Source organism: Puma concolor, chromosome B2 (assembly GCF_028749965.1).
Source record: "Puma concolor isolate L17-30 chromosome B2, mPumCon1.1.hap2, whole genome shotgun sequence".
Classification (NCBI taxonomy): domain Eukaryota; kingdom Metazoa; phylum Chordata; class Mammalia; order Carnivora; family Felidae; genus Puma; species Puma concolor.
In genome coordinates, this window is record NC_141671.1 from 126,167,254 (window position 1) to 126,195,127 (window position 27,874).

The 27,874-nt window shown below is 44.8% G+C and overlaps 1 protein-coding gene and 2 long non-coding RNA genes across 3 annotated transcripts; 2 read left to right on the forward strand and 1 right to left on the reverse strand.

The window, feature by feature from the left end:
* The first annotated feature begins 2,196 nt into the window (after positions 1-2,196).
* On the forward strand, positions 2,197-27,628 carry LOC147581238 (uncharacterized). The gene is made up of 3 exons (XR_015251569.1): positions 2,197-2,308; positions 20,305-20,380; positions 27,308-27,628. It is a non-coding gene; the product is annotated as an uncharacterized LOC147581238 (long non-coding RNA).
* Positions 7,903-8,546, forward strand: LOC112862623 (protein BEX5-like). The gene is given in 2 exon segments (XM_086707966.1): positions 7,903-8,252; positions 8,255-8,546. Coding segments are annotated over 2 exon segments (393 nt in total). The 5' UTR covers positions 7,903-8,005; the 3' UTR covers positions 8,401-8,546.
* LOC147581239 (uncharacterized) lies at positions 8,582-13,099 on the reverse strand. The gene is made up of 3 exons (XR_015251568.1): positions 12,985-13,099; positions 12,796-12,865; positions 8,582-9,800 (listed from the first exon to the last, which is right to left on the reverse strand). It is a non-coding gene; the product is annotated as an uncharacterized LOC147581239 (long non-coding RNA).
* Positions 27,629-27,874: the final 246 nt, after the last annotated feature.

The window sequence follows — 27,874 nt, forward strand, 5'->3', positions numbered from 1 at the left end:
AGAAGAAAACAACTGATACGGAGGGAACTCATATGTGAGCATATATAAATAAGAAAATTAGTGGTAAGCGAGGTGTGTTAGAAAGATGAAGTAGAACACAGATAGGAAGAAACAGCAGGGCCAAGATACCTGATAGTCACGAAACTAAAACACGCGAACGATACTCAGTATTCATGAGTTCTTAATTTGTGTTCTGGCCCTAAGTGACCTTTGCCCAAAGAACACAAAATCCTTGCTGCTCAGAAGGCTGGTTGACAAGCAACAGCCAGGGCCATGTAATACTTCCAAACACCCTGTCTGTCTGCTGAGACCCCATGATCAAAGTCAACTCTGGTCCTGGTAACTATCAGGGTACGGTAGTGAGGGAGAGAGAGAGAAACAGACATCTTGAGTATCGGTGTCGTTGTGGACCCAGGTACTATGGTTTTTCTAACCATGTGCTGTGTGAAGCATGTAAAGGAACCCCATCATTCTTTGTGTGAGTTTCAATTGATTTAATAAACCATGTGATTCAATCATCCTAATTGGATCTGCGAGCCTTTCCAGGAGAGCTTGCCTAGTTGTGGATTTAGAGGCTGTCGTGGCCATGAAATAATTTCCCATGTGACAAGGATGAAAAGTGCTACAGCATCAGAAATAGAGCAAAGAGGGGAGGGGGAGGACTTCAAATAGAGTGATCAGGAAAGGTCTGAGTGAGAATGCGACAGCGGAGCAAAGACTTGAAGGACTCAGGAGAGCAAGACAGGCAGAGATCCTGAGGAAGCGGATTGCAGACACGGGAACCAGACGTGCAAGGAGTCCAGCCGCAAGCTTTACTGGCAAGCTCTGGAAACAGGAGCAGCCACACAGCAAGGAGGCCGGTGTGGCCAGCCAGGAGTGAGCTGGCCTGTGGGGGACAAGGTGACAGGTGGCAGGGGCATCCCTACAAGGCCCGCCATGTCCTTGTAACACCGTTGGCTTTCCCTCTAAAATGCTTTCCATTGGGGATTTTTGGATACGGGAGTGGTTCAATGAACATTTTCACAGGATCAGTCTGGCTGCACCGAGTGGACAGGAACAGGGACAGAGCGTGGCGGCCGGTTGGGAGAGAACTGCAGTGACCCAGGCAAAAATGACGGTGGCTCCCACAAGGAGGTAGCAGCAGAGGTAATGAGAAGTGACGAGATTCTAGACGTTTTGGAAGTAGAACCGACAGGGTTTGGGATTGAGATTGGGGGTGGGAGTGAGAAAGAGAGGAGTCCTTCTTGCATCCCAGGCTTTAGGCCTCGGTCCCTGGGATGGAGATGCCATTAGCTGTGGGAGCAGAAAACTGGAGAGTAGTATCATTTTCCTAAGGAAGGGGCTGAAACTTCAATAACCTGCCCGAAGTCACACGGGAAGTGAGCTGTTCCAGCCAGGAATCACTTGAAGCTAGGTCATGTTTCTAGGCTGACGCTGTTTCTTTCACCCCCTGAGAAGAATTTACAGAGAGGAGTATATAGGGAGGGGGGCGCACGGAGGGAGGGGGTGCAGGGAGAAGGGGGCATGGGAAAGGGGGGTACACCGGGTGGGGGCGCACGGGGAAGAGCGTGTGAAGAGGGGGTGTGGGGAGTGGGCTGCACGAGGAGGGGGCGGAAGGGAAGGACACGTGGGGAGGGGGATGCCAGCGGGTACCCACCTCATGACATGCTTAGGAGGATAACTAAGCCGAGAGTTGTAAAGTGCTCAGAGCAGTGCTGACAGGGTAAGCGCTGCACAAGCACTTAATAAATACAATTGGGGTTCACAAACCCTTAGAAGTCCTATGGCCCTATTTCCCAGAATCCACAATTGTCTTTGAAATCTCCCCCTGAACTCCGTGCTCTTGTCAGTTCATCTGGAATCAGCGGCATAACCGCCTTAAAAACTGACTACGGCTATGCTAGTCCGGTACCCTCACGCACACTCGTGTGCTGCACTTGCAAAATCTCCCAGTAGTTTTTGCGGAGAAGCGCGGCGGGAGATTTGTGGCACCTGCAGCTCACCGTGGGACAGGCGCGCTGGGCTCCGAAGCCGCGTCTGGCCGCAGGCAGCTCCCCAGGCAGCTCCGTGGTTACGTTGCGGGCAGACTGGCATCGCGGGTCCATCTCTGCGCATGCGCATTGCGTAGCGGGAAACGCTGCAGCCGCTCCGTGGTCACGTTGCGGGCAGACGGGCGTCGCGGGGCCCTCTCTGCGCACGCGCATTGCGCAGTTGGAAACCATGTTTCGTTCCTGCTTCTAGCAGTCACTGGATTAGATAACCGCTCGCTACACCTCGCAAAATTGCTGCAGTATGACCCTATCTTCAAGTGAGTAAGACAGCTTTGTGGGGTTATAAAGTGGCATTTAAAACCCTCGAAGAGGGAGCACTGCCCGTACCTTGCTGACCTTCCTGGGTGGGAGCAACGAGGCTGCGTGGGGCAGTGGAAGATGCTGGAGGTTGGAACCAAGGGCCACTGCCTGAGTGAAGAGCCGCTGGTGCTGCCAGGGGCAAGAAGCAAACTGGGGGGACCAAGTCCCTTTGCCCCGCTCCTGCCTTCCCGCCTCTCTCCAGGATCCCTTTGGGCAGAACCCTACAGGGAGGTGGCACAGGGAAAATAGGGTTTCCAGAGTCTCGGGCCAGAATCAGATTACATTAGATATAAAAGTACTTAGAAAATGGGCTGTGCATTGAAAAATAACATTATTGAGGAATGCTATGGGAAATGTTACTTGGTAGTAAAGGGTTAATTTTAAGTCAAGGATTTTCATATTCTTCTCTTTAACCACTAACATGTCTATATGTGAACAAGTAGGTAAAATTAACGTTAGCTTCGTGCCTTAAACTGTTTTGTTCCAGACACTGGTACCCAGAGGAAGAGATGTCCAATGTTCTGGCTATAATGGCTGCGTATATAAGAGTACCCCTGACACGTGGGCAATTTTCCTAGGCTAGAAAAATCTCATGTCGTAGGTCTGGGAGGGTCGATATCTCACACTTGCTTCTGCTCCACTAGTAGCATGGAGGAAGTTGGATTATGTCACTGGAATGCACACATGTGACATTGCTGGAGCAAATCATCATAAAAATGTTTGTGTTTGTGCTAGATATTGGTATATACATCAACATCTTCTTTTCTTTTTTCAAAAATGTTTTATTATTTATTTTTGAGAGAGAGAGAGAGGGACAGAGAGACAAGCAGAGACAGAATCCGAAGCAGGCTCTAGGCTATGAGCTGTCAGCACAGAGCCCAGCACAGGGCTCGAACCCACGAACTGTGAGATCATGACCTGAGTTGAAGTCAGACACTTAACCAACTGAGCCACCCAGGTGCCCCTCGACATCTTTTTTAAAGTGATTTTCCCACATGCTTCCTCAAACATACTAATATTTCCATTACTGTTATTCATTTCACAGAATCAAGTCTTGTATTATTGTGTGGGTGGCCCACCAGAGCTCACCACTAAATTATCATTTATCTTTGAGAACCCAAGAACCTCTTCTTTTGTTTTCCAGAGACACACCCATTTTGTAGTTCATGAGATGTGCATGTATTGCAGATTATGTTGATTTGCTTACTCGACAAATAATAACCAAGGCCTTACCTACCATAGACCTGACCCAATGCTGAGTCATCAACCAAAAGGTTATGGTCCATGACCTCATGGTGGTTACAGTCTGTCGCGAAAGGCCAGAGATAAATACATAAATGTACAAACAAAGGAATTCTATGAAGAATTCTAGGGAAACAAGGGTGAAGAGCATAGGAAGCTAGCGTGTAAGTTTAGAAAGGCCTCTTGAGGAAGTCATATTTGAGCCAAGACCTAAAGGATGTGATGGGTGTGTAGGTAAGTGGGAGGATTTCTTGCAGAGCCGAAAACAGAAGAGAAGTCTGTGAAATGGAGAAGAACTTGGCCCACTGCAAGAACAGTTGGAAGCTCGGTCTGGCTAGTGTGCAGTGAGAGGTCTCATTGAGGCTGGAGAAAAGCCAGATCCCACATGGATTTGGATGGTATTCTGAGGCCAACCGGACAATGGAGTGGTGCATGCCACTTTGACTTTGTATGAAGAAAGGATGGCTGAGGAGGAGTGAGCGGCAGGAGTTGAATGAAAGGCCCTGCAGCAGTCCAGGTGGTATCACCAGGTGTCTCCAGGGGTTGACATTCACATGGAGAAAGGACGATGGCTGGACTGGAGAAAGTCGTAAAGAAGAAAGGAAGTAGCTGTGAAATCCACTTTGGAGGTCTCATCTGCAGGACTGGTTATTCATTGCATTCAGAAAAAAAATAGTTCCGGGTTCCCAGTCTGAGCAACTGGGTGATGGCAGACGAGGAACAAAAGACAGGAAAAGGAAGAGAGACAAGAGAAAGAGTGGGGAAGAGGCCAAAACGGATGTCAGGAGTGAAGAAAGCAATCTTTAGGTACAATTATGAAATCTTAAGGCACACATAAGGCACACATCCTCTGGTGTTAAGTTGCTCGGCACAAAGTCATTGCTCTAATCTCTTGGAGAGGAAAAGCCTTTGTTGGAGATGATCCGTGCCTTTTCTGAGGTCATATTGATTTAGAAAATGGCAGAGCCAGGGGAAGCCACGAGCTGAATTCTTACAGGAATTGGGACCGACGATCAGAATAATCCGGAGATAAACCACCACCTCTAGGCTTCATGTTCTGTGCTTTACTTTAACTGTTTGGATGTGGTCACAGGCTTTGCCAGAAAGCCTCTGGAATTTACACAGATTAATAAGATTGTATTTGCAGGCACTCCTTCCACAATCTTTCCTGTAGACTCTTAAACGATGGCGAAAAACTTTCTACTCTAATTTAACTGCTAAGAGAAAGAAAAAGTAATCCCTCCTAACTTGATGTTAAAGGTATTTCCCCAGTTATGGGGATTGGGGCACCTGGCTGGCTTACTTGGTTAAGCGGCCAACTCTTGATTTCGGCTCAGGTCCTGATCTCAGGGTCGTGAGTTTGAGCCCCGCATCGGGCTCTGAGCTCACAGCACGGGGCCTACTTTGGATCCTCTGTCTCCCTCTGTCTACCCTTCCCCTGCTCACACTCACACACTCTCCCCTGCTCTCTCTCAAAAATATAAATAAATAAAGTACTTCCTCAGATTTAATACTGATAGATGAACTCATTAGCTCCTACTGAGGAAGGGTAAATATGGACATTGTCATTCACCGAACTTGACCGTGGAGTCAGTGGCTCTAACACTTTATTTTCATTGTCTCTGGGCTTAGGATAAATTATTTATCACATGTAAATCCTAGCTGAAGATGCCTGCAGGTGGAAAGAAAATAAGGCAATGAGACGTTGGCCTTTGACTTACCAGAGCTCTGTTCATGGGAACAATGCTTAGCAGTTCAGAGCACAGACTCTGGGTTTGGATTCTCACCCCTCTCCTACTGCCACCAGATTTCTAGCTGTGTGATCTTACGCTAGGTACATCCATACTTTGTACCTCAGTTTCGTTATCGGTAATATGGGGATATTAATTTACCCATTCCTAGGGTCTTTTGTGGATGAAGCGAGGTGCTGTTTATACAAATCTGACTATGATGTGCTATTCACGTGTTAGCACAAGCACACATACTGCGCAAGTGGGCTGTAGGTGGTGTGTGTTTGGATTGTAGCACTTCATAAACAAACCACAGGAGGATGTAGTGGCTTGATAAATGGGGCAGCCCTAAAAGCAAATGTTTGTACTTAATTCTTTATCAAAGAATTCCTGGGTTGTGCTGGAGCTTCAACATAAAGAATATAAATAAGACTTAGCTTGCAGAAGAGTTGATATTATTTAGATCTTTGACTCTCATTTTTCACTTGTGGAAGGAATGCAAAAATCCAAAAATATGATAGCCTCCAGTGAAGTAGCTTATAGTCTTAGGGAAGAGGTGAGTACACATTCAGAAAGTAAATGAACCAAGCTGAGTGGTGGCAGTGTTGAATGTAAATAACTGCAGGTCACAGACTCAGGTTCCAAATTGTAATCCCAGAGTTACAGCCCACAGCCACTTTTGAGCCCTAAGAATATACCAGAAGCAGAGCATCCTTCCAGGTCCCAGAGCAGTGGGTTATAGACAGGAGAACAGGTCTTACAGAAGAAACTGCTTTTGAATTCCATCAGACGGTGCGCCAGTGGTGGAGGGCCTACTTGGTGGGCTTTGTAGTGTAGAATCAGTTACAGGAATTGTTTCTTTGGTACACACTGTATCTTTTAGGAGTTCATTGTTCCGTAAGAAAGAAGACATATGCCCAAAAAATGTATCCTCTCACTCCCTGCTTAAAACATCAAAGTCCTTAGCAAAGTATATAAGATTGTTCATGATGTGGTTCCTGCTTGTTGGTGTAAGTTAGGAATGCTTTCAGCTGCAAGGAATAGAACGTTCCATCAACAGTGGCTTCAACCAGCGCTTCTCAAGCTGTGATGTATCTTCCAATCACCAGAGCTTCTTATTAAAATGCACATTCTGATTTAGGAGGTCTGAAGTGAGTCCTGAGATTCTGCATTTTTTTTAAGTTTATTTGTTTTTGAGAGAGAGAGAGCGAGTGTGTGAGACAGGGCACAAGTGGGGGAAGAGCAGAGAGAGAGAGGGAGACACAGAATCCAAAGCAGCTTCCAGGCTCTGCGCTGTCAGCACACAGCCCAATGTGGATATCAAACCCATGAGCCATGAGATCATGACCTGAGCTGAAGCTGGACACTTAACCGACTGAGCCACCCAGGCTCAGATTCTGCATTTCTAACAAGCTCCCAGGTGGTGCTGATTCTATTGGTTTAAAACCTACAATTTCAACAGCAAGACTTTTAAAAAATGCAATTTTCCCGCTTTCATATCACAGGAAAATCTGAAAGCAGTCCCAGATTTGACTCAGATCAACAATGTCAGTGCTCAGGGATTGGCACATCGGGAACTGGCTGAAAAACCATGGCCCACAGGCCAAATCTAACCCACTGGCTATTAGAAATAAAGTTTTATTGGAACACAGCCATGCTCATTTGTTTATGTAGGACGTATGACCTCTTTCATGCTAGAAAGGCTGAACTGTAACAAAGACCAGATGGCCCATAAAGCCTAAAATGTTTACCTTCACCTGGCCCTTTATGAAACAAGCTTGCTAACTCCTAGCTTATGCATTAGTATTCACTCAGCACCTGGGCCTATCATGTCCCCCAAACTCAGTGAGGACTGCTGACAAGGAAGAAAGGCAGGCAGTAACCGTGTCTGCAACATGGCTCCTCTCCGTCACATCCTGCTGTCCCTTAACATGCAACTCATGTGCCCCCCGCCCCCCAAGGCACCGCCCTTCTTCACTGCATCTTCAGAAAATGCCAGATGTGTCTTGAGGACAGCAAGATCGCTGAATGTTTGCTAAAAACAAGGTGGTAAAGGACTGCAGCCTGGGCAGGCTGCTACAAGAGTGACACGGAGGATGGCCTCAGGTTCCAAGCTAAAGAGTTTGGACTTACAAGTCAATGGGGGACCTTGAAGATTTTTAAAGCATGAGATGAGTTTATTGTTGTATGCATATAATTCTGATAACACAATGTAGGGTGGTCTGTTATATTAGTCTGCTTAGACTGTCATAATAAGTACCACTGACTGGGAGGTTTCAGCAACATAAATGTATTCTGTCACCATTCTGGAGGCTGAAAGTCCAAGATCAAGGTGCTAGAAAATTCAGTTCCTGGTGAGACCTCGCTTTTTCTTGTAGATGACCAATCTTCTTACTGTCTCCTCACATGTCCTTCTCTGTGTTTAAGCAGAGAGAAAAAGAGAGGTGTTGATAAAAATGGTGGGCAGAGAAAGGAGGGTGAGCTGTTGGGTCCCAGCCATGTTGAAATTCCTTATAAATAAACCACGTCACCATCCAGCAAGTGGTTTTGACTCCCCCGCCCAGCAAGTCGTCCATTTGCATTCAAGAAATTCAGGTCCATTGGCACAGCAGATTTCAAGGCTAAGAGAGAAAGACTCTGTTGGATCCCTGCAGGAAAAGTAAGCAGGAAAAAAGTTTCAACATGGAAAATGTCCTCCGGGAAAGAGAAGGAGAAAGGCAGGCTCCCGTGCAGAATGAAGAAGAAGCCCACCCTTTGGGAGGTGGTGAAGGCCAGGAGCCTGGAGGAAATATTAGAGTGGATTTGGCCCCACCTGCCCATGATGGTAGAGAGGATATGCCCAACAAGCTTGTCAATAACGTTGACATGACAGATGGAGACACAGATGATACGGAACTTTGCACGGATGACATGAGGCGGCTAAGGAGGAAATCAGGGAGCTTCAGTTGAGGTACAGTTTGCCCATTCTTATAGGAGATCCCCCTCACCGTGACCATCATGATGAGTTTTGCCTTATGCCTCCAATGCTGAGATTAGTAATAATAACCCCCCTGCTTCCCAAAGTTGCATTTTCTTGATGTGAACCTATGGTGTTATGTCATTTTTCTGATTAGAGATTCCATTTTGCCTTACTCTGGAAGTTTTTCTGTCAGCAGGGAAGTTTCATCAACTTGCAGGAAAAGATGTTTATTACATGCTGTAAAGGTAATAAAGCAGTTTAAAAAGCAATCTAAAAAAAGAGAGAGAGAGGTGTATTTCCTCTTCTTATTGCATTAGGGTCCTACCCTTCTATCTTACTGAACCTGAATTATCTCCCTGAATTCTCCGTTTGCAAATAGAGTCACGTTGAGGGTGAGACTTCAACATATAAATTTCAGGGGGACACAATTCAGTCCATACAACCAATGGAAAGAAAAACTTAAGCAGGGAGACACATTGGAGCCACTTTAAAATACTCTTTTGACTTAATGCTAAGAATTCCAAACACCTTTAATGATACATTGTGTCTTTTGTGAGCTGCAAGACCACTTACCACTGCTTTCCTTTGGTTGGCTTTGGAATTTCCTTTCATGTGTGCTTATTTTCAAGTGTGATAACCCTATCCTTGTGCCTTTTGACTATCTCTACTTCCAAATCAACAAATATTTACTATCTTCACATGATATGCATGACCCTGAGCCAGGTGTTCTGAGTGAAACAACTCATGAGACTTGCACATTGTTCTTAAATACTGAAACCAGCAAAGGACAAAGACACAACACTTATGTGGCTGTGGCTAAACTCAGACAAACCTGGGGTGGATTCCAGCTTCCCTAACTACCAGCTTCAGCAAATTATTCAAATTCTTCAAGCTCCTATTTTTCATCCACAAATAGGCATGATAATAATATCTGTCTCATAAGCTTGTTGCGAAGATTAATAAAATAATGTACAGTACAGTTCCTGACACATGGAAAGTGCTTGAATACAATTTAGCCTTATTGTTTTTACTGTTTTTAATATTACTATAGGGAAGAGGGTGTTTGGACTTTTCCTTCTGAACTCCCCTCTCTCCACTGCTTTTTTTTTTTTTTTTTCCCCACTCGACTTTGGAACTTCAGGAGACTGTCCAGTTTTCTTTTAAAAGCAGAGAGAGGGGCACCTGGGTGGCTCAGTTGGTCAAGTGGCCGACTTTGGCTCAGGTCATGATCTCGCGGTTCATGAGTTTAAGCCCTGCATCAGGCTCTGTGTTGACAGCTCAGAGCCTGGAGCCTGCTTTGGATTCTGGGTCTCCCCCTTTGTCTCTCTGCCCCCCCTCCCCGCAAATAAATAAAGATTTTAAAAAGGTGGCGCAGAGAGAAAGAAGCTCTGTGAGGGTTCTCTGAGCAGAACCCTGGGTGCAGATGTACATGTACTATGGGTGACAATGTTGTGCCTTGATTTAATCTGCTTCAATTCCGTTTTCATCTTCTCATTCCTGACCTTTGAGATCCATTTGCTGTAGAAAAGGACAAAGAACTCCATTACACAGCCGCTGATTGCTCTCGAGGCATTCACTCAATAAATATTTATTCTGCAGTTTCTGAGTGCCAGGCACTGAGTCAGTGCTGGGGACAGAGCTGTGGATGTGGCAGCTCCAGGCTCTGACCTTATGCAACACAGCCCAGCCGACAGCAAACACCCAAGGGCAAGCAGAGCTCTGGAAGCCAGTGGAGTGGGACTCAGCCTAGGCTGCTAGACATCACCGTGACCTTCCACCAGGGACATCGGGAGTCTCCTGTGCAAGGTGGCAACTCTTAATTGCCCAAACTGGAAACCCAAGGTGTTACGAATAATTGAAAGCATGAAATCTAAACAAAGGATTAAGCAGTAGGATACAGAAATCTAATTATATCATTGATTTTAAATTGCAAAAAAAATGTGAGCTAAGAGACAGTTTTAGCCTCTTGCAACTTTTTCTGGCCAGGAATGTTAGTTCACAAATCACAATCTGATGATGAAGGGGTGATCGTCGATATTTCCTGTGCCGTCTCCCAATGCTCAGGACGACAATTCTCAGGAAACCACCAATGGAGATTAAACTTTGAATTTGGACTCAAAATGATGTGGCATGCTTGGAGAGCACCAATTTCATCAACTGGATGGATGTTTGGAGCTGCTCCAAATTTGCTCAATTAACAAGGTTGAGCTGGCTTCCATGAAAATGGTAGTTCTAATGGTTACAGACTCTGTAGTGATTTTATGCAAAAGTAGCATCCAGCTGCCTCGCCATCTGGCAAAGATCTGATTGCCATCCCCTTGAGACCCAGGAAGTCATGATTCTCAAATCACAGCTGAACTTGGCTGGGGTGGGGGTAGGGGCCGAGGCCTGGCCTTAGAACTACCCTCCCACTGGAATAAGTCAGGTGTTGGGTCAGAGCCCAGCCGACCTCAGATTTAGCCCCCCATCCGAGACTCATTCTAGGATGGCGAGGGCTGCCTGAAACCCCAGTTTGAAGATGTCCCAAATGGTGCATGAAGTAAACCTCCAGGATGAGCAAGGCTCAGAGTCAAGCAGGAGTCAAAAGACGTGACACATGTTGAGCACTTGTGTTTTGCAGAGCTCTAAATTCCACTTGAATCACCTGGTAACCACTCTGCCACTGTGCTAAGTGGTTAATGGGAGGGCAGTCCTGCAAGACAGGGAGTGGGGGGAGGTGCTAGAAAAATAAGTGTCCTGGAGGGCTTAGATAAGAATTCAGAAACTGAGGTAATGATAAGAAGGCAGCACAAGTCACACGGAGGGAACAGCAGGAGCGAAGACTCAGAGGCACTGGACCTCTCTGCTGTGGGACGTCAGTGTTGGTGTGCCCACCTGGAAGATAGTGGAATAACCGGCATATACCAGGTATTAGGATCAATCCTGGCCCTTGCAAGTGAGGGAAAGGAGCATCCTGATGCTTGCATGTTTCTCCTTGCCTGCTTGCAAGGCATCTCCATGCCTCTTTCCCACTGGCCTCGTACCTGTGTTTCTGCCATTAGTGTGTCCTATGAGGATGCTCTTTGGGAACAGGTGCTGGAGGCTGCCATGACTGCCCCGAACTTGGGGCAGGGAGGGGGACACAAACCATTGTCCCCCACCATTCCTTAGTCACCATGACAGCAGGAAGGCCTGGGGTGGGAGGCCAAAGTTGCCATGCCCCTTCCCTAACCTGGCTAGAATTAGCCCTGAGATGAATTAAACATGAGCCCACCTGGTCTGGGGGCAGCAGCATTGTCAAAAAAGAAAAAAAAATCAGAAACTGAGACCCAGGCAAAGGTCAAGCTACGTGAACAGGTGCCCTCGAAGACAGGTTAGCAGTCTGTGGGTCACCTCAACTTAGGGGCCATGTTAAGACAGTCAAGACAATGAGAGCTGAGAGGCAGACAAAGAGGGACTTGGAAAATGATGTGGGAGACCAGAGGTGGGTTTGGGTTCCTGGTTCCTGGTTCCCGCTTCCAGGTGCATCTCAGAGCAAGAAAGAGAAAGCAGTTCTCTCCTTACCAGTTGCTGGACAACTGCCAGGTTACGGAGAGGGCTCAGGTTGCTAGAATTCCTTGATTCATGCTGCCGGGGTTAATAACTGTGGTCAGCAGAGAGAGCAGGAAGGGGATGGGTGGGCAGGCTTTAAAGGACAACAAGTCAAATGTTGTCATTTACTTGAAAGGGAACACTGATTCCATGTAGGGCACTTCTGAATTAAAAATAGGAAGAGGATGACCTCACGCTTTGGGGGAAAATGTACTTTCGTTTTTACCAATTAACATTCTCCCTCTCTGACTGCAAATAAATGTCCCTCCTTTTCCCATCTAGGACAACCAACTGAAAGCACAGCAAATCTGCTTCACTCTCTGTAGCTTCTTGGAAAGGAAGTGAATGACTCCCGGGTGGTTTATGAAGTTCAGTTGTACATCCAGATAGGGTGACAGGCTGATTTGCTATCTGACCACTCAAGGGAGTGAGGTGATACCATAGAGAAGTCACAGGGATGCTCCAAGGCCCTTCCTCACTCCTCACTGCCCAGGGGGTTTGCCAGGCTGCATAATGGAAGCTGAAGAGAGGGCATCATAGCCAGACAGTATGGCCTGCGATTCTGATACCAGCTCTGCCAGCTCCTGATTTATGAGGCTTGGAGCAGTTGATCTGTTCCCTCTCAGCCTCAGTGTCTGCATCCCTTAAAGGAAGGGGTTGTATTTTGTGATGTTGAGGAATGTTAGGATCAGATGAACTGATGAGAAGTTCTGCTCCTCCCACGTCTTCTCAGACAGAAACCGGGGAGTCATGGGAGACACCTTGCTCTCCTGTTTCTCACTATTTCCATATCCTAGTTCTCTCTTGAATTCATCCCTTCCTCTTTCTTCCAGTTGCCCCTGCTTTACACCAGGAGCTCATGCTCTCTCGCCTGGATACGCTGGGTCCCAAGTGTCCAGTTTTACCCTCCATTTATGCACCAGCCCCATTCACTCCAACCCACCGTTAAACAACTGCCAGAGAAGAGACATTCTGTCTTGTCTTTCTGCATCATCAGCATTAAGCGTGGTCATCTGAAAAATATTTGAAGAATGAAGAACTAAGTAGAGCCATTGATTAGTGTAACGATTTTTACAAAATAGTATATGAATGCGAGCTATTCTTTTTCAGCTCAATAAGCATGAATATTTACCATATATCTGGCACTGGGCTAGGTGCTGAGGATATAAAGATGAGTTGGATATAGTTCCTGACACTTAATGACCACCTAGTGAGCAGGGCAGGCTGTGTAAGAGAAATAGAACCGATAGGAGGTGTATCTACATAGAGATTTATTTTAAGGAACTGGCTCACACAGTTGTGAGGTCTGGCAAGTCCCAAATCTGCAGAGCAGGTCAGCAGGCTGGAGACCAGGGAAGAACTGACATTGGAGCTCTAGTCTGAAAGCAGCCTGCCAGTAGAATTCCTCAATCTTTTCTTCTTAAGGTCTCGACAGATTGGACAACGCCTACACACAATGGGGAGTAAATCTGCTTTCCTCCAAGTCTACTGATGTAAAAGCTAAAATATACCTTCACAGTGACATCTAGACTGGTGTTTGGCTGAATGTCTCGGCATCAAAGCCCAGCCAAGTTGACACATGAACCATGCACATGGGTAGTCGCTGACAGCACAATAGATACTACTTACGTCTGCAAATGGTGCTAGGTCTTTTTTAAATGAAAAATCTCTCTATGCTCTTTGATGTTTTTACTAGCGTTTGTCAGTTGTTCTTTCTGGTTATGCCGTGCATGCCACTGGGTGCTTGCTTCCAGGTGTGTCATGACAACTTGTGATGTAGTGTGCTATCATCGTTTACAGACAAGAGAGGCCCAAGTAACCTATATGAGGTTCCACAGCTAATATGTGGTAGAGCTGAGATCGAGTGAAGGCCTTTCCAATCCAAGGTCAATGAGCTTTCTACTACATCACGATACCTTTAATAAGCATTGAGCCGGGAGCCTTGCCTTTCCCCAGGGAAGCACTTATTTTGCCAGGAATTCTGTACTATTATTAGATTTTTGTAACAGGGTCCCTCTGCATAGGAGGATGTGAATCAGTTTTCCCAACTCATTTCATATTAGCTCCACATGTGGGAGAGGGCATGATGGGTCACAACCATACTGGATCATGCTGAGTCAATCACCCCAAGAGGAAGATTCTCAGATATCATTATTATGACTGAGCTTTCTTCACACAAACACAAAAGTCTCCTTACTCCAGGCCAGACATAGGGCACCTAGCCACAGGTCTTTCTCAATAGAGCAGATAGAATTATCCACGGTAGGGAAATTTGGTATAATTAAGTGTCTGCTCAGCATATAAGGAATATTCTGCTTTAGGGGCACCTGGGTGGCTCAGTTGGTTAAGCATCTGACTTCAGCTCAGGTCATGATCTCACGGTTCGTGAGTTCGAGCCCTGCATCAGGCTCTGTGCTGACAGCTTGGAGCCTGGCACCTGCTTCAGATTCTGTGTCTCCCTCTCTCTCTCTGCCCCTCCCCTGCTCACTCTCTGTCTCTCTTTCTCAAAAATAAATAAACATTTAAAAATTAAGACAAAAAGAATATTCTGCTTTAAACTTATCAAAATGGGGGTGCCTGGGTGGCTCAGTCAGTTAAGCGTCCTACTCTTGATCTCAGCTCAGGTCTTGATCTCAGTGTCATGAGTTCAAGCCCTGCATTGGGCTCCATACTGGGCAAGGAGACTACTTAAAAAAATAACAAAGTAAATAAACATACCAAAATTAAGTAGGAAACGGAATGCAGATAAAAAAATGCATTGTCTCTGGAGCTCCAACCTTCACAACAAAAAAGGACGCATGATATAGACATGGGAATTCAGTGACTATTTACTTATGGCCCATGAAAGGCCAAACTCTGTTGACATTTCAAGGGAAACAAAATGAGTAAGACGTGGTCTTCTACTTCAAAGACACAAGGAATGGGGAAGAATGGAAGAAATAATATTTCTTGAGTGACTCTTATATGGCAGTCTTTTGTTCTAATTGAATCATTATTACCATCCCACCAAGTAGGTGGTACTATCCCCTTTTTGGAGGAGGAAGTGTGGTCTTGGCAAATGGAAAGACTCGCCCAAGATCTTAAAACTAATACAGTAAGTAGTACAGCTGGGGTCTTCATCTGGATCTCTCTCTAAATCCAGCGCTCATGTGCCTTAGCCTGAATCACACTGCAAGGAGATAAATATGCAGACCATTGCCGCTAGCAAAGAAACATAACATTAAGAAGTGACCAAATGAAGGTGGATGAATCAGACGTGTTATTTGAGATGGACTTTAATACAATAGACGGTATCTTTCCGGTGGAGATGAAAAAAAAGCATGAGCAAGATTTGGAAGAAAAACTAGAAGGTTGTGGAGGGTAAGAGTTACACAAGTTTTCTCAGGGCTTTAAAATCAGGATGAGCATTTTAGAAGGGGTAACTAATATGGATTAGAACAGAGCAGATTGGAAGAAAGAGAGACCAGGTGGGAGATCCCTGCAAGTGCTCTCTAGAGAGCCAGCAAGAATGGAAAGGGTATCACAGAGGGAATCATGGGTGATGCTGAATTGATGTGATAAGCCAATGGGTTCAGGTTGCTGCAATGAAACCAAATCCAGGTGATGGATAGGTAGAGTAGGTAAGCATCATGAACTAGAGGTCTCAACGGAGATGAAAGGAAAAGCAGAGGGGGAGAGGGAGAGAGGAAGGAATGGACTTTGAGAAAAAAAGAGGGATTTCAGAATTTGCCATCCTGGAAGTGAAGCATATCTGAGTTGTGGCCAAGTGTAAGACATGGCCTTGCTGGGGTGTGGCTGAGATAGAATGAAAACAGTGCTTGTCTCACTGGAAGATTTTGAATGTGGAAGTCACCGTGAAGGCTGGCAATGAATCATATGGAAAGGAAGTCAGTACTCTAGAGGCTGAGAGCTTTGAAGAAAGTGAGAAAAAGTTCTCAGAATTGGAGGTAACTGGGACCCAGATGCAGAGAGAAACAGAAGAGTTAAAGGTTTACCAGGAGTCGGGAAAAAAAAATTGTCTAAAAAATGGATAGTGCATTATCTGTCAATCATATGAAATATTTCCTTAAGAAAAAAAAATGCTCTCACTCCCAACTTAAAATTAGGAAAAAGATTTTAAAATAGGCATTCCCGTAAAGAATTATATTTTTTGTATTTGCTGTCCAAGGAATGTCAGAAGAGGCAACTAATGCTGTCAGATCAAACTGAAATGTTTTACCGTCATCTTTCCTTGCCTGTCCCGTGACCCACCCAGTCACCCTAAACCCAGTGAGAAAGAGAGTGATGGAAACTGAGCAAATTCTCTCCCAAGTTTGTTGAATCAGTCACTTGCCATCACTGAAATGGGCTTGCATGTTCAAGGACGCCCTACCCGCCCATATCACTTGTGATGTCAGGTTGAATGGGCAGAGTGTTGGTCCCTGTGCTGTGCAAGAAGACACACAGCCTCAGTGAATAACTTCTAATCTGCGTGAGGTATAAAAGGAAAGTCTGCCCAACAGGGTACCACGAGCCGCATTCCAGCCCCATGACACGGCATCAGGTTCCACGACTTGGTCAGCAATTGTGCTCCAGTTGTTGCCTCCATCAACTACAGGGTTTTGCAAGCCTGGAAGTTCCACCCACCCGGAGCACATTGCTGAAGCTTATCTGGCATTTGTTCGTGAAGAGCTCATTGCACTGTCACACGTTCTCTGGTTTAGACTTGATTCAATTGTCACATAACCCAGCGGGGGAAGTGAAGAGCTGTGAACACCAGTCTTTGTGTCATTTTAAGTTTTCTATTGTTAGTGCTTTGCCTGCTAGGGAGTTCCAGAAAGTCTGCTTGACGATTATGGGATGGGGCAGGGCCAAGACGTGAGTGGTAAAGCTGTCGGTTATAGACTGAGGAAAACAGTCCTGGTTGCTGGCAACTGGCCAGATTTGCCTGCTTTGTGCTGATATCAGAGTCTTAGTTGGAAGTAACCTTAGAGGTCAGTGAGTCCAACTGCTTGTTCAAAGCAGCGTAGTTAGAATATGGACTTTCAGGATCAAGGAACTGGCCGCTTCCATGGAACAGCTTAATGGCTGTGTTACCAACCTGAAATCTAAATATTGGCCAATATTTACAGAGTGCCTACTGTATGACAGGCACTGTGCTGCTTCTTTATTTATTATTATTATTTTAATTTTTAAATGTTTGTTTATTTTTGAGAGAGAGAGTGAGCATCAGTGGGGGAGGGGCAAAGAGAGGAAGACACAGATTCTGAAGCAGGCTCCAGGCCCTGAGCTGTCAGCACAGAGACGGATGCGGGGCTCGAACCCATGAACCGTGAGATCATGACCTGAGTCGAAGTCAGACGCTTAACCGACTGAGCCACCCAGGCGCCCCATGTGCTGCTTCTTTAAATGCATTCCCTTAAATAGGCCTCTCGGCAAGCCTGCAACGTAACTGCTCCCATTCCGATTTTCCAGACAGGAAACAGGATTTGAACACACATGAGTAGAACAGAGCCCGTGTCCTTACCGCTTATATTCCAGGCTGGCTCCCAAGGCCCCTATGTGCTATTTTAGGGCACAACATTCATTTTGAATTATCTGAACTTTTACCCCTCGGCCTTGTGTAACTCAAAAATTCTGCCAGCTGCTGTCTGGGATGACATAAATCTATAGCTTCTTTCACAATAATATTAGTAATACCAACAATAATAGGTTTTTAAGTAATTTGCAAACATGTTAGTTTCATTTCTTTTCACACAAGTCTTAGAAAATGGATACAACAGGGGCACATGGCTGGCTCAGTGGGTTAAGTATCGACTTGGGCTCAGGTCATGATCTCACGATTAGTGGGTTCGAGCCCATATTGGGCTCTGTGCTGCCAGCTGAGAGCCTGGAGCCTGCTTTGGATTCTGTGTCTCCCTCTCTCTCTGCCCCTCCCCAGCTCAGGCTCTGTTTGTCTGTCTGTCTCTTTCTCAAAAACATACAAACAAAATGGATACAACAGGTAGCCATTTGCTGGACCCAATCTGTGTTTGAACAAGCCCTCCAAGAAACTGGGGTGCACATTTGAGCTTGGTCTTAGACCCGTGCTTCTTCCATTGCCCAGCATGGTGGCCAGGGCACCACCCTTCATTCTGAGCTCTGCAATGACTACAAAGAGTAAACGGTGGTCTAGCACAATCTTTTGTACCTGAAGTGAATTTCCTCAGGATTTTCTTAATATTATGCTTGAGTATCTTGGTGTCAGAAAAACAGGTCTCAGGCCCTAAAGATGACATCAATCAAAGCCCACCAAATTTAATTTTTTTCTACACAACCTCAAGGGTGGCAATCCTACGAAAGAGAGATTGTGGGTTTGTTTTTTTTTTCCTACTACTTACAAAATGACTTTTTCTTGAAATTTTTTTTTAAGTTGATTTGAGAGAGAGAGTGAGCATGAGCAAGAGTGTGTGTGTGTGTGGGAGAGAGAGAGAGAGAGAGAGAGAGAGAGAGAGAGAATCCCAAGCAGGCTCCACACTGTCAATGAAGAGCCCAACTTGGGGCCCTGATCTTACAAACCGTGAGATCATGACCAGAGCTGAAATCAAGAGTCAGATGCTTAACCCACTGAGCCACCCAGGCACCCCCAAAATGAATTTATCTTACCTCCGCAATATTGCGTTTGTGAAATACAACCACATCATAATCACAAATGGCTCTTAGAGCATTTGGGTTTTGATAGGATTTTGCCTATAATCATTAAATAAAGGAAATATTTTTCCAATGGGCTGTTTATTACACCAAACAATATTCATCAAAATGTTAGATCCAGGATAGTCATTTGATGACTAGTGGAGTATATGGGGCCCAGGAAAGTGGACAATTTGGACAGAAAGTTGAGAACTGACAACTGACCAAGCAAATGACCACCAGTAGAAATATCACTTATTCAAAATCAATATTTACTGGGACGAAAGCACTGCATAGAGCACAAGAGCATGGCTTTTGATGGCAAATGAAGCTGGGGTCCAGCCATAGCTTTGCCGCGTACTCTTTATAGCACATAGGACACATTACCTTCCGGCCCTCAGCCTCACTCTATGCATCTGAAAAATGGGGATCATAGTCCCACACAGAGTGATATCCTGAGTATTAAATGAGCTTAAACATAAAAAGCACTTAAAATCCACTGACTAAAACAGAGTGGATACTCAAAACTATTATCAATTAACTTTATGCAGTAAGTATGTATATGTTCCAGGCATGTACTAGATCAGATGCCAGAGGTGTAACAATGACTGTCACATGATCCTTGCTTGCTGATCCTTAAGTCTGATCCTCTCACTTTATTCTGGAAAAGTCGGTTTTTGGTTTGTTTTTAATGTAGCATTCGGAACATATCCAGAATTTACCATATAAATTCTGGCTGGCTTGGCCCCTGGTACAGCTTTTTCCATAAGTACAATATTTTAACAAATCTAAGAAGCCATCATTGAAAGATGCATCATTTTGGGTCTGATTCCAAAGAGCACTGCCAATCATAGCTGTAAGATGCCATCGATTGGCAAAAACTCCCTAATTTCAATTCAAAAGGTGAAAAAAAAAATCTCTGTTTTAGAACTAATGCAATATGGTATTTTCATTTCCCCATCCACAAAGAAACCTTCTGCCTGGACTATGTGTGTATATGTGTTAACACGATGGAGGGGGAAGCGGCTCATGAGAAAGACATTTCACAATAGACCAGAACTGGCTTTAAGGGAAATGTACCGAGCCAGAAAATAAATAAAATATTGGTGTGATAGATCCTGTACTCAGAGAACAGTAAGCTCCTGCCCTGCCTGTGTTGCCCCATGATAAGGACTGCAGCCAGTCAGTCAGTCAAACATACATTTATTTGGTCCCTACTATTTGCCTTTCACTATTAGGCAAGATAGCATCTATTCTCCGTAGGGGTTCACACTCTAGTGTGAGAGACATGAAAACAAGGTAGGTCAATGGTTTCAGTAGAGTGAGATATGCACAAAGTCTAGAAATAGTGCAAGGAAAGTGATTCCTTGGGGGTGAGGGTGGGACAGTAGCGAACATGTATGGAAGAAGGATTTCTGAGAAGGCTGTGTTTGAGCACGCATTTGAAAGATAGCCTAGAGCTGAAGGAGTAGCTAGTGACAGTAATGGAACTCACAAGAAGGTGTGGGTGTCATTATGCCTCTCCTAACAGTGTGCCCTTCCTCAGCTGGACAGGACCAACCTAGGGAAGAGCAGTACAAGTTTCCTTCTGCCCAATACGGTGACTTTGCAAGCCCGCACAAAGTACCTCACTATTAAACACATCCACAAAGACGACAAAACTAAAACAAAAACTTGCACAGGCTGGGTACTTTTTTTTTTTTTTCCCACGCTTGCCTTTTTCAAGAGCAGCATTAGGACTGCATCTGAAGGAAAAGTGGAGATACTCCTTTTCTTTCTAATTCTCCATATTTTTCTCCGCCAGAGAAATAAAGGAGAAAAATACATTGTGTTACAAGATGAGGAAACCAAACTCGTCATGAAGTTGGTAGAAGATACAAGTAAGTCGGAGAGGTAGAGGCGCAGGTGTGATTTTTCTCAAGCAGGGGGCTGGCTATGCATTCAGGGATGGTCTGTGTTAGCCAAGAGTGTGTACAGAATTGATTCTGCTTTTCTCTGGGCACTGACTCAACATCTCCTTTCTGTCTCCAATGAGCACTGACAGTGCAGTAAAGATTTTATTATTCGGAGGGAACTCTGGCCAACCTTGACACTTCCAAAGGACTTCATTTCCAGGAAACCCTGCCAGCTTGTCACTGCCAACACAGCGTCCCTCCTCACATGGCGGTATAGATTGGCCCACAGTTGAGAGCTGCTCCTCCCTGGTTTCAATTTAATAGCTGTCATTCGTCAAATCGCCTTTTTCCTCCATCTGCCACCTACACCTCATCTACACTCTGATAACACACCAGATAACACGACTTTGATCACAGTTTCGTGTACCAGGGCAACCGTATTGCCGATGACTCATCTCTGGACTTTCTGGGATTTCAGGGCCAATGTGTCCACAAAGAATATATGCATAGCCCAGGCTCTCTCTGAAATAAAATCCTGGATCGGTTGCACAATTCCCTGGAAATGAATTGTGGCTAATCAGAGATAGGAAAGAACATAAGATTATGGTTTCAATCAAGGAGACCTCACCCCATAGAAATATCTTTGCATGGCGATCATGAATGCACCACCAAAAAGGTGGTTTCCTCTGTGTAGGGCATTCTCAAGACATCTTACCCTATTCTGAGATGATAGATATTTTGGAAGGACCCAAAGCTATGAAAGAGGAGAAACATGGGGGCACCTGGGTGGCTCAGTCAGTTAAGTGTTCGAATCTCGGTTTCGGCCCAGGTCATAATCTCATGGTTTCATGAGTTTGAGCCGCCATATCAGGCTCCATGCTGACAGTGGGGAGCCTGCTTGGGATTCTGCCTTTTTCTCTCCCTGCCTCTCCCCGACTTGCGCTGTCTCTGTCTCTCTCAAAAATAAATAAACTTTAAAAAAAAAAAAAAGAAGAGAAACACAGAGGAGGGAAGTTTGGTTTGTCTTTATCAGAAACTGTTTTAATTTAAACCAGAGAAAAGCCAGCCCTTACCACCTTCCTCATTATTAAACCCACTTAGAAAGTTGCAAAATCTCATTTTTTAACACACTTTTGCTGAATCAAAGAATGTAGCATGTGATGCATCGATGGGATTTAATGCTCAAGACCATAAAGAATTATTTTATATACATAATTAATATACTTTTGTAAAGCAAAAAGAATTCTATTTTCATCAGAAGCTTTAAGCTGGTGCCAAAATTCTTCTGGGTCTGATGTAAGGTCACCCCATTTCACAACTGGGAGCGCTGGGGAAATAATTGGAGCCAGAAAGGATAGGGCAACCGTTGGTTTCCAATTTGTGTGTAATACATAAGTAAGTCACTTCTGTCTCGTTTGTGCTTCCTCTGGCTCCACAGAAGTGGTGGTAGGAAGAAAATTACTGTGGAAGGAGTCGAATATGAGGGATGACTCTTCCCCTCCCATCCCTTCCCTACTTATGCTCTGTGACGTGCATATCACTTTTCCCATCAGGCAGCTTCTATGACTCCAGGACTGTGGGAGTAACCCCCTCCTATCAGCCCTAACAAAATGTCATTCAGCAAACTGTAAGGGGAATATCATCACGATGTGGAGTTTCAAGTAGAAAGTATTTTTGTTTTGTTTTTGAGAAAAATGCAGATATTGTGTTAAGAAAGAGTCCAGGGGTGCCTGGGTGGCTCAGTTGGTTAAGCATCTGACTTCAGCTCAAGTCGTGGTCTCACAATTCGTGGGCTCCAGCCCCTCATTGGGCTCTCTGCTGTCAGCAAAGCCCCTACTTCAGATCCTGTGTCTCCCTCTCTCTTTCTGCCCCTCCCCTGCTCTTTGTCAAAAGTAGGTAAACATTAAAACAAACAAACAAACAAACATGTTTTGGGGTACCTGGGTAGCTTAGTCGGTTAAGCATCTGACTTTTGGTTTCAGCTCAGGTCATGATCTCACCGTTAGTGGGATCAGGCCCTACATCGGGCTCTGCACTGACAGCACAGAGACTGCTTGAGATCCTCTCTCTGCCTCTCTCCCCATTCCGTCTCAAAAATAAACTTAAAAAAAGGTTAAAAATTAATTAAACGGTTCATACATTTTGAGATTTCATTAACATATTCTTTATTAAAATATTAATATTTTCAAATGAGTCATTGAACATATACCATATTACATTGAAATATTTAAATTATATTCATGGAAAAGAGTATGTATGGATCTTTTTTTCCCCCGTAAAGAGCACTCTGAATAATTGTGTCTTTTTCAAAATCACCTAAAAGTATAAAATTGTAACATTTTAGAGATTGGAAAGATCATAGGCATCACTTAGCCTATTCTGTTTGTTTTCTATACAAAAATTGATCTATAATTTAAATGCCTCATTCAAAAACAACCAACCAGACAATGGTAGAGGGGCACGTTGAGGAATCATTCTATCACATCATGACGTTCCTGGATCAACCACATGGATACGCGATCCTGAGTCATAACAATTTTACAATATATTTGGAATAATAGAGACTAGGGATCTGATCCCACATAAATACAATTTGCTAAACATTTTCACGGACATTCTAAAGCAGCAGGATCCCAACTAGCAATTATTTCTTCATTTTGTACTTTTTAAAGTGTCTAGTCTCCCTCATTACTAACTCTGGCATTACCCCTTATTATCTAAACAAATACCTAAGCTTGACTCACAGTAATGTTTCTTTCCAGCATCTGTTTTCATGCTTCCTCTGGCCATCACTCAGTTACCACAACACCTTCCAAATGCAGTACTTTGATGAGTACAGAGAAGCTTGAGAACCAAGAAGAATACTTTTCTGTCCAATTAGGAGCAAAAATTTTGGGGGTGCCTGGGTGGCTCAGGTCTGACTTCAGCTCAGGTCATGATCTCACGGTTCTTGAGTTCGAGCCCCGTGTCAGTCTATGTGGTGACAACTCAGAGCCTGGAACCTGCTTCAGATTCTGTGGCTCCCTCTCTCTCTCTTCCTCTGCTCGCATTCTCTCTCTCAAAAATAAATAAATTTTTTAAAAATACTTAAAAAAGGAGCAAAATTTTTGATGAATTCCCTTCCAGAGTAATAAATTCAATTATTTACCCATTGATTCATTTAAGAATTCTTTCTGGGACACATCTCAACCCTCAGGTGCTGGATTACCTGCTGTGGAGAATCAGAGCTAAATAAGACATTGTCCTTGGACTTGTGGGACCCATAGTCTGGTGAGGCCAAGATGTATACACTAGGCACTGTGGATACAGGGCAGAGAAAGCAATAAACAGATATTAGCCAGGTGCTTTGGGGAGTAGAGGAGAAGGAGCCATATCTGGGAATCATAAGGAAAATCTATGTCTAAATATGCAAAATCCAATAAGTGAGGACATCAGGTCCTAAAACTCTTCCAAGAACAATTTCATCCCCTACAATGGAGAAGACACAGCTGAGAACCAGCATCTGGGCATTCTGACCAGAAGAATATCAACCGTCATTGCCACATCCCCAAACAGAATAGAGAGGTGGGTCTCAAGATCCCTGGAGTAGGGATAGAAGGTCAGAAGTAGAGAGAATGCTCCAGAGAGAATCTACCAGAGGACCAACCCAGACATCTGTAAGCCACTTGAGCAATAGTCACTAGACAGCTTTGAAAATACATTCTCAGCTGCTCACACAGGCAGGCAGACCAGCCTAGACTGACTCTGGGAGATGCATCAGGCACAGGTGCTTTCTAACATTCTAGATACATTTTGGTCAGAGGAGTAAACTGTCACTTTACACAGCTGAGGTTGAGGCATAGCAACCAGCATTTTCTCTTTACTGGAGCTCTTGCAGCACCCAAGCCAGTGTGCTCTCCCAGATCTGCACATGCCTGGGAGATGCCCGAATTGTTATATTGACTAACTCTCAGACCCCTCAGACCTTGTCGGGTGCCTCTCAGGGCTAACACTAGGGTGAGGACAGCAAGGCACATAAGAGGCAAAATACAAGGAGATGCTCACTGCCCAGAACCCACCCTGCACTCGCACCATCTGAGAGAGTGCTACCTGAGGCCCACCTCTCCCCAAAGAGTGGCATCCAAATTCTAACAGGTGGAGGAAATTCTATGACAGGTAGATACTTGACATCTACTGTGGGACAATGAGTAGTCTGGTCAATTTCCCAAGGATCTATGATTAAAATTTCCCATTGACCGAGCACCAAAGGCTATAGTATTCCTAATGCCTGGTCCAAACATGGATTTTCTGATTTATTTTTTTTAAAGGAAAGATTTAATTCATCCCTTAACTAGCCACCTTCCACAAGCCCCTTTCCCTCTCCCCAACTGAAAATGCATTTCACAGCCCCTGCTTGCTCTGTTCATTGAAAACAGAGATTCAAAATATATGCCCTCTGAGAAAAGATTTCCATGTAAGGATAGTTTTCTAATTCTGTTGTGGCTTAAGCCTTGGTTGTAACACCTGAGTCCTGCTAAGGAGAACCAGCTCTCATGTTCAAACACAGTTTTAGGATTAGTGCGCACCTATCCCAATGCCCTCTGGCTCATTCTCCAGAATGAGGCTTGAAATTGGCAATCATTTTTATAAACAGAGTGATAACCGCAAAATAGTCAACAAATGAAATATATGGTTTAACAACTACATAATCCAGAGAGAAAACATAAACATTATTATTTTCATAATACATCTGATTTTTTCTTTTTGTGATCCAATTTGCTTTAACTTCATTATTTTTCCTTTTTTTAAAAAAAAAAGAAGGTGAGTATGATCATAAATTTGTATCCATGTTTGTCTTTTCATTAAACTCTTTTTCTTCTATCTTCATTCCCACTGAAAAAGTCCTGTTTGGGAAAGAGGAACAAAATAATGGGAAAAATTGTTTACAAGGCAAGAAAGGTGCGTTTCCTTTATATAGTAGTGCTACTTCAAAAGAAATGGGTATACTTTCCTCAAAGGACAAAAGAGAGAGAGAGAAATAAGTACGCTGTATTTCATAGAATCATGCATTTTTAGATACAAGATGAATTACACCTGAGACAGAGTACATTCTTTCCTTAACACGTAAGTCATAGCTTCTCATGGAACGTTTTTTTCAACACAGCTGAGGATGAGCCCTGTGACAAGAAGTCCCTTCTTCTTTGCTCCCAAGCGAAGTCCATTTGCCACCATTTGCAATATCTCCTTTCACTGAATCCCCACAAAAATTTTGTGAGGTGGGGTAGATATTTTAATCCTATTTTGCAGATGAGAACACCAAGACTCGGAGGGTTAAGGAAACTCGTTCTAGGGCCCAATTTTTGTTAGTAGCAGCTCTCGGCTTTGAACCAGGGGATGTTCTGAATGCAGGTCCACACTTGTCTTCATACAAACGAGGCTGCTAAATCCAGATGATGACTGCGGTTATTATGATGATTATGCTCAATGGCGATAAACCAAAATTATGTGTAGCCAACACGTTATTTCTGCGTGGTTGCAAGAGCAACCTCATCCTAGAAGCATTTACCACTTTGAAAAGACGGCTTTGTGAAGATATCGATGTTGTGGCCAATTCTGTAAGAATTTCTCTTCTGTCAGGAGAAGAAAACTGGGGTGTGGGCAGACGTGGTTGTGCTGGCAATTCTGCTTCCAGTTCTATCTCCTATCCTTCTCACCTATTCTGTGCCCTGGGAGGCTGACCTCTATGAACTGCACGAAGGCTGACCCTTCCTCCCCCTCTGGGAATTGGTTCAGCCACAGAAGTCTCTGGCAGGGGGCAGTGGGTAGCAGGCGATTGTACTTTGTATTTTTCCTCCCAGCTGCCCACTGGCCTGAGGGTTGGCAGAGACTGTATTCCTCCTCAGAGGACTACAGTTTGCCTTCGGCTTCAGCTCTCTTTCTGTCTCTCTCCTCTCCCTCCTCCTCCCTCTCTCTTCCTCTCTTCCTCCTCTGTTCTCCCTTTCTCTTTCTCCATCCTTCCCTCCCGTCCCACCCCACTTTTCTCTCACTCTTTCCAAGAAATCCCTCAACCCCCTTGAATTCGCTGGCTGACAGTGGTTGCTCAGCCTGGGATTCCCTCAGAGAAGAGCCTGAAATGAAGGCTGTGTACCTGTGTGTTTGCTTGAACATGTATCTCAGGGGGCAGTTGTGAGAGGCGGGGCGAGTGAAGGCGAAGGAAGTAAACCCCAACACGAGGATGAATTCTTGAATTGGCCACCGCTGTGGTCAGTTGGTGCTCAATCCCTCAGAATCTTCTGAGGAATCTTATGGAATGTATCCCAGAGCAGTCAGCTAGGGAAGAAATAGGGAAGTGGGCATCAACTGGCTTCCACTCCCCCCTCCTCAAGGGTGGCACCCTGGCACTAACTCCCCATCTCCAGGCTGGGCATACCTGAGTGCCAGGCAGCCCAGCCGCTGCATCAGAGAAACCCCAGCACAGCATAAGAGAGGCATCGCAGAGCAGGTCAGCGGCAGAGAAGCTGGTAGAAGCCCGCGTGGAACCCTTCTCTGTGGTAGTGGGAGGAAGGAGGAGGGCAAGAGGGCTAGTGGAAATGGCGTCCTGCTTGTGCTAGCTCTGGAGCTCTTCGTCACCCTCTTGTTTTGTTTGTTTGTTTTTACTTAACCCCACCGCTGACTGTAAATGGTTCCTACTTTAAAATCTCCGCTGCCCCATATGGTACATGTGCTTCCTGTTATAACCCTGTCCTGCTTCACTGGTATTCTGTGTCCTTTCAAGCCTTCCTTCAGAGACGCCTTCTTCTCCTTTCCTCTCTGTTCTCTCACAGACAGTAACTCCTAATGGTTTTATGCTCCCCTCTTGTAAGGGCTGGAACATTTATATTCTTTTTGGAATCTCAGAATGTCACCCTATTTTGAAATACGTTTTTTTTGCAGATATAGATCATTGTTAAGATGAGATCATTATGGAGTAGGACAGGGCTTTAATCCAATATCGCTGATGTCCTTGTAAGAAGAGAGGAAACGACACAGACACAGAGATGCGGGAGAAACAGCCTTGGAATATGAAGGCAGAGAGATACACCTATAAGCCAAGGGAAACCAAAGATTTCCAGCCATCCACCAGCAGATAGGAGAGAGGCATGGAACAGATTCTCTCTCCGAACGCCCAGAAGGAACCCACCCTGCCGACACCTGATCTCACATTTCTAGCCTCCTCCAGAACTGTGAGAGAATAAATTTCTGTAGGTTAGGTCACCCAGTTGTGGTCATTTGTTATGACAGCCTTGGGAAACTAGTACACACCTTGATCAACGCTCTCCTTCCAAGTCCCACGGAGCTCTACAAAGTTTCATGTTCCATTTTCCTTCGGCCCATCAAAACATACCTGTCATGGGTTTATCCTTCAAGGCCATGGCCTTTACCCACTGAGAGTACATGGGGAGACTGAGCGTTTAGCTTCACAATTAGCTAACATGATGCCCAGGGGCACAACCTATCTCT